General features: G+C 43.5%; 1 protein-coding gene across 1 annotated transcript; it reads left to right on the forward strand.

Moving 5' to 3' along the window:
* Positions 1 to 207: 207 nt before the first annotated feature.
* Positions 208 to 6,916, forward strand: hmga2 (high mobility group AT-hook 2). Its single transcript, XM_054625099.1, has 4 exons — positions 208 to 318; positions 1,329 to 1,415; positions 5,986 to 6,036; positions 6,860 to 6,916. The coding sequence occupies exons 1-4, from the start codon at positions 208 to 210 to the stop codon at positions 6,914 to 6,916; spliced, it is 306 nt and encodes a 101-aa protein (XP_054481074.1).
* The last annotated feature ends 2,982 nt before the right edge of the window (positions 6,917 to 9,898 follow it).

A 9,898-nucleotide genomic window follows, 5' to 3' on the forward strand; every position in this document is an offset into this window, starting at 1 on the left:
GCCCCCCCCAAAAAAAACCCCCCTTCCAAGCTGCTCACCGGCTCATTTGGTCGGCTTCATAGCGCGCGGGTCCTGCCACCGTTCGGGACACTTACAGCCTACAAGCGGACGGCAGACCTGTTTAAGTGCCAATTGAAAGCATCACACTTTTATTTCCTGCCTTTTTTTCTGTTCACCGGGAGGAACGGAGGAGCAGCAGCGGTAACCATGAGCGGACGCGGGGACGAGGCCGGGGAGAGCTCCGGCTCCCAGGAGCCCACCACGGGGGCCGCGGAGCCCCAGAAGAGGAGGCCGGGGAGACCGAGGAAGCCCCAGAAAGTAAGTCTCTCTGCTGTTCAGAATGAGATCCAGACTGTAGTCTATCTGCACATTGTTCCGACTCTTTACTGTGGTCGGAGACTGGAGGTAAAACTTTAGCAGTGACTTAACGAGGTGGTATGGTTTTTAGAAGTCTATGTTATGGAACTGCATATATATGTGTATATATATATATATATATATATATGCATATACACACACACACACACACACACACACACACACACACACACACATATATATATATATATATATATATATATAACAATATCAATGTATCAATGTATCAATGTATCAATGTTACCTTATAAATAGAATGTTATAGGCTACTAAACATCAATATATATATTTAAACATATTGTGATGTATGATATGTTGCCCTATATCTACTGCTGTGTGATACTTCATGTATGCTGAATGGGCTCCATACACATGCCGAGCAATGCGCCTGTTTACAGTCTTGGCTCTGGCCGATGAGCTTTAATTGACAACATGAGTGAAAAGAGAAAAGAGTGCACAGACATGAATGTAACTCTGCTGGGCTTTGAACTCGTTCCTGTCAATTGCTTTCTGTGATGTGTTTGGGATTCACTGGTGAGTCACATTCTTATTACAATTTTCACACCAAAACCACGTCCACTGACACCGCTGCAGGCCTGCAGTGTGACTGTGGGTGAGGGACACCGGACACGTTCAGACACACAGCAGCTGGTTGTTATGGAAAGTCAGAGTTAAAGATTGTGTGACATTTAAAAGTGGAAAACCAGGCTGAGTAATAGTTCCCTCTCATTTATTTCCTCTGTGGTACACACACACACACACACACACACACACACACACACACACACACACACACACACACACACACACACACAACACACACAACCTTTGCCCCTTTTTTTGGTCTTGACCCATAAAGCAATGACCAAATGGGGAGTGGGTTCAAAGCTTTTTGTTTCCTGTCCCTGGACACCCATGTCATGTCTCCCCCCACCCCCCTTACCTTTCAGGAGCCCAGCGGAGAGCCTGTCCCCAAGCGACCGAGGGGCCGCCCCAAAGGAAGTAAGAACAAGGGCCCCTCCAAGGCGGCGCAGAAGGTGAGGAGCCTCGGCACCTGAACGACACACACACACCGAAGTCACTTCACCTTCACCAGCTTACATCCCATAATCAACATGTGGCTCCTGGCGTCACGGCTGTGATTTAAAAAAAAAAAATTCTTCTTCAATTTGGAAAAATGAAATGTCCAAAATGGTGAGCAATGTTTACTGAGGTAATAAATCAAGTGAAACGTAGTTGCAACCAGAGGAGTCGCCTCCTTCTGGTCAGTAGAGAGAATGCACATTTTAAGACACTTCCGCATGGGCTTCACTTGGCAAACCGAAGGTTGCCGACTGGTCCTGATTCAAATCTTAAACTTCCAAGTCTCAGTTCATTTATTTATCAAGTCAAATTGCAGGTCATCAAAACGATGACTCGGGCGACCCGAGTTCAAGTCATACTGACTTGATAGAGTGTACATGTGTTTGTGGCTGTATGCAGAGGGTGTACGAGTAACATATATGTGTTGAGTGCATGTATTAAAGAAACTGCCATAGAAATTTCTAAAATCGACACCTGTGCACGTTGGCCCACAGAAGCATGTTCCCGTCCTTAAGAGCACCGTACCTCAACAAGATCTCCCAAATACAGAAACCCTCTTGCAACTGCGAACACATGAAAACACAGGAACCTGTATTGTGCATCTGCAATGATGGGAAACACGCGGCCATAACTCACCAGCACTCTCACAGACCTCGAGCGCCGGAGATACGAGTTGACGAATGAGAAAAAAGATTAAAGTCGCTAAGAAAAGACGATTCCTTTGGAAAAGCTTCAGAATTCTACAGCAGCTTCCCCACCTCCCTTCTTTGAGGCTGCGATGCTGTTCGTCCCGGCGAGGACGGAGCGAGCCCCCGTGTCTTCACCCATTAGTTAGATGAAGCTGTGTTAGGCTCACGATGACAGCAGCCTTAGTGCTCCCTTGCCACCATGAACCACTGTAAACATTCCCAGCACTTTGAAAAGTGAACCACTCTGCTCTCGCCGTGATCCGGTCTCGTCTCATCTGGTATTGTTATGATAAACAGTGAAGATATCAATCTTTCCAGATGAAAGAGTCCGGGGGTCGGCCCACACCTTTAACTCATACTCTTTAAAAAGTTCACTTCCCCTCCTCACATCAATCACATCTGCAATCTTTGACGGATATCATGGCAGCTTGTGAGTAGAAACAACCCTACTGCACACCTCAACCCAAATGTCAGGTTAAGAGTTGAATACAAGGAAATGAGATCTTTGAATTCTCCAAAATCTGAGACTATCCTCAGCATGAGTGATCGTTTGTTTGAACACTTCAAATAACCTCCTGACAAGGCTTTGAGAATAATGACTCTTCCATTAGGGTGCAGAGGGGGATGGATTGATGAACAAAGTGTGTGAATGCTTCAGTATAGCCTATGTCCGGGTGTCTGACCTGTTCTGTATGGCCAGACGCGAGGGCGGAGCAAAGACGGCCGCGTTGCAGCAGTCTTGAAGTGATGAATTGTACGAAGGGAATGACGGTTTAGGTTTTCAGACAGCCTGTTTTCGCAGACATTTTGCCAAACAAAAAGTTCAGGGTTCACACAGAAGTTGGGAAAAAAGAGCTGCAAGAGAAGTTCGGACCCTGCCTACTTTCACACCTGCTCCCATGAGACCAACAGATTGGGCTGTAAGAAAGCAGGTTTTGTGACATTCAAACAATTCAATAAACACTGTGTTATAAGCAGACTAAAGCCTTGACTTTAAAGGAGGTAGATCATGAAACTAAAATATTAATACTTTTTGTGACTGAACTGTTCTGAAGCAAAGATGCCTTCTCCAAACCTTTTAGCTTCCATGTAGCTGCCACCGTTAAATACTTAGCCCGACCTAGTGACACTGTTGTCCCCCCAAAAACTGACAGCATCGGTTGTTTGTTTAAATACCTAAATATGTTTAACTGTCACACTGAATTATCACTTTTGTCGGTTGTGGAATTGTAATACGTCCCATATACTTTGTATGGAGGAAGTTTGGGTGGATGGATTGGTCACAGTCAACGTCTGGTTTCTTTAAACATGACCTTTCTCCTTTTACCCAGGATGATTTATGGTTCCCTAACCTTAACAAAGTATTTTGTCAAACCCAAACCACCCTCTTCCCCTCACCCTGAGAAAGTCCTTTTTTCTACCTTAACCTTGAACAGTGGCAGATGAGAAAATGGTCACATTAATCTTTTTTCTGTGATGTTGATCTGTAATGGCTGTGGAAGGTGATCCTGCTGAAAGGCCGTCCGATCGTCCTGTATTCAGGGCTGCTGCTCGGACATATAAAGCACACTGATGATTAATTGAACAGGGTGTTGTCTTTCAGACGATTAAATCTCCACATTAAAAATGCAGCATCCCAAACAGTGAACTGGGATTGCAGTGCACAGATTAGCTAGCCGGCTATGTGATATGTCATGATAGAGGCGCGCATTAAGCAGAGCATTAGACATCACATCACAAGACATCATCGTTGTGTTGGTTATTATACAGCTATAAAACACTTCAAGCACTATAAGGCTTTGTGATTAACAGTGTATTATATTCATAGATTAATTATTTAAAAACACCTTTAAGGAGAATGCTCATCTTCACTGATGCCAAGGTATACATACAGTAAGTGGAGACACGTCTAAAATCAATTAGCAACAAAAATCTAATTTAAAGTAACAGCAACCCTCTAGTCCAATACATTAATGGGATCCGTAACTTTAATAAAATTGCTGAATTTGAAATCTGAATGCCTTAAGCAGGAATTATACTTTCTGCGTTGGAGAGGGTCTGTGTTCCCAGAGGGTGAACCCGTAGTCTCTGTGTGGACACCCGTGTTCCTCCAATATGTTGTGCCTTGCAGACTTGTCTTTGGATTTATGAGACACTACTTTGATTTTTGCATTTGTGCAGACATGGTCTAAGAGGTCTTATTTGAATCTGGGATCCAGCATCTGACGAGTTGAAACACTTCACCTGCTGCCACGTGACCAGCCTGGGTGTCGTGTGCTCGGTGTCAGGATGACAGAGGAGCTGGCGTTTACTGAGCCAAACAGCTGCAGAAAGCCACACGCATGCCCACAACGCCACCACCGATACCTGCTGGTCATTGTCTGCAAAATTAATCGCAGGTCAGCAGTTTGACTAAGATCTCAGCTGACTCGCTGCCAGCCACAGCCAGGATAAATCCCATGAATTATTGACTCAGGTCTGGTCTTGTTAATTGTGGGTGACTGCAGAGCTTGGCTTTTTGACTGTGCTGGATGGTCTGCAGGGTATGATCTCTCCCACAAACATCATCTTAGTAAAAAAAGGTAATTCCCTACCCTCAAGCCAAAACACACAGGGACATTCCAGGTTTTCAGTTCACAGTAAGGGAATGCTCTGTAAACACACATTCTTGGCACATTTCTAACTCAGGCCATGTGCATGCTGATGTGATACAATTGGACATCTTCTCCTCTCAGCTCACAAATATTTTCTTCCATTTAAATTCATTTCCCAAAACATCTGGCCACTGCAGTTTTAAGCAAACATCACATAAACAGGAGGAAATAGTGAGTTTGTTGGGGAATATTTTATAAGTGGTGGATTAATCCACATTAAGTGCTTTAGTGTGCATTTCTCATCAACCATGATAACATTATGCACAACCAGTGCAGTGCCCGTACGGCTCCGGAGCGTGCCGATGCATGGCTCCTGGTCCTAGCTGTGCTGCTGGGAAGTGAAGAGGAGTTTGGTTGTAATGTTAGTAGTGGTGTCCCCGACTGAGAATTCACATAGTTACATAATCTGATTGGTAAAGTCTGGCTGATAATGGACTGATCCTCATATCATGTCTTTTTTTTCTTGCTCATTGATCCTCCTCTGTTTGAGGTTTATGGATCTATAGAAAAAAGTAAAAACGACAATATTATTGATGTCCGTAGTACTGATACTGAGTGGCGATCGATACACAGAGGGACATGATTTATCATCCTGCTCGCTTTTCAGGGTTGTAAAGAGAATTTTAACTCCTAATTTTCCTCCATTGTAGCAACCTACAGACAGTGGTTTTAGAGAATCGTTCATAAATTCAGAATATATCTAGCTCTAATAATGCTGGGTTTTTCTGTGAGTACTCTGATGAATAAATGTAGGACTAGTCTTCTGAAATTCTGAAATAGCCATGTTGTCATTTTTGAATGATGAGGATCTTTTTGTTTCATCACAACATTTTCCGGTCACTGTAACAATTCTACTGTGAGATTGGCAGTCGAATCTGGCTCCTTAGATCTAAACGTGGAATAGTCCACTCTTGGGGTCACCCCTAAATGTTAGTATGTCTATGTGCCTGTCCAGACCGGCCCTGTTGCTTGGCTCCCGGTATTGCTGTTACTCTATCACAGCTTACAGACCCACTGCTTCAACTGTGACCTACTGGATTCGTGTGGACCCCTAATACCTTAAAACGTGTGTCAGAGTGAATGTCTTGGCTGATCACATGTTTTTCATCAAATGTTCATGTCTTAAAGTGGTGGTCAGGATAAAGACTGATTGTATTTCTTCTTAATATATGTCTTCACAGAAAGCCGAGGCGACCGGGGAGAAAAGACCCAGAGGAAGACCCAGGAAATGGGTGAGTCATTGGTTTTGTTAAGGTTTGAGCTTGTGGTTGGCACGCTGTGCTGATACACACATCGTACACAACAACACAACAGAAGGATTGTACTAGTTGATGAAATCTATTTGTGGACAGAGGTAAAGGTGCAAGAATATTTGTTTCTTATCATTCAAGGGCATTTTGTCTCCCAGCTGGCATGTTTCCTGGTTTTAATTTATGTTTAGATGGACTGTTTCACTTTATTGCGGTCATCTCTCTAGATTTGAACTTTTATTATGTGTCCTGACTACATTCAGAGGTTCCTCTCCTGGTTGTTGCTGGTGTGTGTGTGTGTGTTCAGGGATATCTCCAAAATGTTTGTGTTATCAGTTAGAGAAAATGTTTATGCTCAACCGCTGGCCGCAGGAATACTTAAATAATTCCACTGACAGCTTGAAGGCCTCAGTGTTTATCAGCTCTGAAGTAACAGGCCTGATTGATAGTGCAGGGGGAAGCAGTCGGCAGTTAGAAGTGCCACCAGGAAGGGCGAGGAGAGATGCAGGGAACTTGAACTTTCTCCTGCTTATATTGTGTCTGCGTTTTCATGTGTCAAAGGGAGAAAAAAAAGAAGTGAAAGCCTACAGGAACGAGTCATAAAGTTTGGATTTTATATTTACTTTCATTTCCTGGAAGGAAGGGTGTATTCTAAGAATGAACTATAAGCATATTTAGAGTATTCTCAGCTGAACAACTTATCAGCTCCGTGCGGTGGCTTCAAAGCTACAGCAAGTAAATGAACTGCTGGGCTCACATACATTCACACTGAATCCTCAGCCTTTATGGCCTCCCTTAACAACAGGCCACAGCTGCCAGGACGACTCTGCAGGCTTTAGCTGTGTCCCAATCCAGCGGCTGAAGCCTTCGGAGGACGCAGCCCTTGTGGTCTATGTTGGCCGCGTCCTTTGAATACAGCGAAGGCTCGTCCGAGCGGTCCCCGAAATGAGAGGGTCTGGTCTACAGAGGATTTCCTGTTTGCGTCACCAGCTTTTCACGCCCCCACCCTTTTGCTGCTCCCGTCTCCTAGCAACCAGAGGTAAAGCTAAATTAAGAGATTAAAATGGACGAACTGCTATAAATAGCGCAGCGGCTCTCGGTAGTGTCAGCTGGCTAGTTAATAGTAAATTAACCGTTCATTTTAACACAAGTGTGATCTGATCAGGTCCCTTGTTTTTAGTTTTAACACTTGTATCTGTAGATATTCATGTGAGTTAAAACCGAATAATTACATTTAAATGTGAATTCTCCCGCTGCTGGTCCACTAGTCGCCATGTCGATAAAAAAAAAAAAAAAAATGGCCCAAAAATATGTTGGGCCGTGAAGGATCCATCAGTTGTATCCTCCGAATCTGGGAAAAGAAGGCTGCATTTGTTGGCCGCATTAGAAGGAGTCGGTGAACAAATGCAGCCCCCGAAGGATGCTCACAGCGGCATACAATGGGCATGTGTGAGGCTACAAAGAGCGGGCAAACCAGGTGAACCTCACCTCCAAACCACATATTAATTCCGTCGTGCTTTACCATAACCTTTGGTTGGCAACCAGCCATCAGCTTTTTGGTTGCTGAAACTGAAATGATAGTTGCCATTTTTAGTCCCCGTCAAAATGGTGTGTCTGACCTTAAACCTCACCAAGATCTGGCGCTTCCATACTTTGAAGAGGACCAATGAAATTGCAATTACCCCTTTTTGCATTGTGGTGCAATCGAAAAACGTAAGGGCAGAAAGTAAATATGTCCCCTTATATTTTGAGTAATAGAGATAGGGTTGGTAATCTTTTTTGACGTTTTTGTTGAAATTCTTATAACATCATGACAGCAATCGATGAATCGATCGGATCAATCGATCAATAGACATTTTCATTTTAAACGTTCATAAAGATAATTTTGGATACACTTTTTCTGCTTGCTACAATTATTCTGAAACTTTTTTATATATCTGACTTGGCATGAAACACTACGTCAGTGCCTGGAAGAGGTTTACCTCAGGCAATGTCCAAGTTATGTTGAATGTCTGTGTTGGGAATGAAAGTAGCAACATCGCTGGGACAAGTACATAGGGGTTACCTCAGTCTGCTTTCCCCATGTTCCCGAAAATAATGAGATTATCATAACACGTACACGTACATCTAGCAAATCCCCCCCATCTCCTACTTCTTCTGTTGGGCGGTTGACATCCCTAGGTGTTGCATTAGTGCCATCTACCGTGCTGTTCCTTGCTCAATCTATTCATTGCAATGGCATGTGTGAAAAGGCGCAACACAAAAAAGTTCCAAAATGTAGTGAATGTGTAAAGACTCAATGAATGAATGAAGGTCAGATCCTTTTACTGCATCAGTTAGTTACTGGTTTTCCTGGCTGGATGCTGTTTTGTTTTAACGTAAAGAACTGTTTCTGATCTGAATCCCTGCATAGGGGTTTTGCAGCAATAACAACCGGCATGATGTTCACTGTGATGGCTTAAAGCGTGCAAGCAAATTACAACTGTTGGCAAGTTGGATCTCATAGTGAACTGCATATCAATGGAAAGCAATCGTCACCTGGAAAACACAACTTCATTGTAAAATAATTTTGTTTGCGGTAAACGTGTTAAGACGCACAAATCACAGTGGTGAACTTCCGTCTGCTGTAATATCGAAAATCATTTTTATCATACAAGTGTTGTGTTCTGTTAACCAACCAGTCAGTTTGCAGCTGCGGGCAGCCTCTGAACCCTTGGACTGAACTGATAAAACAGTTGAGGTTTACTGCAGGTTTCTCTTTGTTATGCTGCCTGTCGGGGCCTGAATGTCCTGGGTACATACACCAGCATCCACCCACGCAGCGGCCTCCATTGCTTTATGTCATCCCTTCTGGCAGAACTACAGACAAGCCGCTTTGCAAACTAGTTGGTTGTGTATTGTAGATAGCGTACCTTTGTGGCTGCTGCAGGGCATGTGCTGACACCCGTATGCTTTCTGCTTTATCTGAAGTCTGTGGACGAGGAAATGTTTAACTAGCACAACAACCTGTCAGCAGAATCATTAGTCTTTTTAGCAGCTTTTTTTTTTGTTTACTTAAACCTAGGGTTGAAAATTAAAGGTGGAAATGTTCCATGGGAATTAACAGGAATGTATGGCAATTAATGGAAAATAATTGGAATAAAATTGAAACGGTGTGCAAACGTAGGGTTTAAAGTGAGCAACAATTTATAAAATAAATGTTTAACAGGGGTTTGGGGTTTTAGGTGTAGCCAGCGGATATCTGGATAGTAGATATCTTTGCCAAGACTTCCTCTACCATGCGTCATTGTTTACAGTCCGATTAGCAACTTGAGACACCAGAATGGAGTTGGAGTTGAGAGGTAATGTCTAAGACCGGATTGTATATTTGCATTCATGTGCAGGTATCTGTTTGGCGATGAATAAAAAAGCTGAGTTGTTGTCAGGCGATAGCAGATGGGTTCAGAGATTGAATATTGGCTTCGATCTCTATAATAGTCAGACTCCTAACGGAGCACAAACGGAAACCAGAAATCTTGCCTACAGATTCCGCATGCATTTGCAAATATCTGTTTATAGAGATTATGACCTTTAGGTCAGCTGATAGAGTGTCTTTGTGACTGGGGTTTGTATTGGGGTTATTCAACATCCTGCATTATTTATACCTTGATACCACCACCATGCAGGTGGCAGAAAATGCTAGGGTTAGTCAGACCCCGCTGATCCAAGGTCAGTTCCTCATTGGTATGCCTTCATGCTACTCCTACTATACTATTGCTGCAGGTCCTGTCCTCTGTGTGCAGGTGCCGGGCAGACCTCTGCCAAGCTGACCAGCTTCCTCTGCTAGTAAAAGCTTGAAGAAGGA

Source organism: Anoplopoma fimbria, chromosome 23 (genome assembly GCF_027596085.1).
Source record: "Anoplopoma fimbria isolate UVic2021 breed Golden Eagle Sablefish chromosome 23, Afim_UVic_2022, whole genome shotgun sequence".
In the NCBI taxonomy this organism is placed as follows: Eukaryota; Metazoa; Chordata; class Actinopteri; order Perciformes; family Anoplopomatidae; genus Anoplopoma; species Anoplopoma fimbria.

What these genes read in the sequence shown, in the direction of transcription:
- hmga2 (XM_054625099.1), top strand. Translation starts at nt 208, where the DNA reads ATGAGCGGACGCGGGGACGAGGCCGGGGAGAGCTCCGGCTCCCAGGAG. An exon ending in GACCGAGGAAGCCCCAGAAA is followed by an intron (nt 319 to 1,328) that starts GTAAGTCTCTCT and finishes CTTACCTTTCAG; the next exon opens with GAGCCCAGCGGAGAGCCTGT. An exon ending in GAGGAAGACCCAGGAAATGG is followed by an intron (nt 6,037 to 6,859) that starts GTGAGTCATTGG and finishes CCTTAACAACAG; the next exon opens with GCCACAGCTGCCAGGACGAC.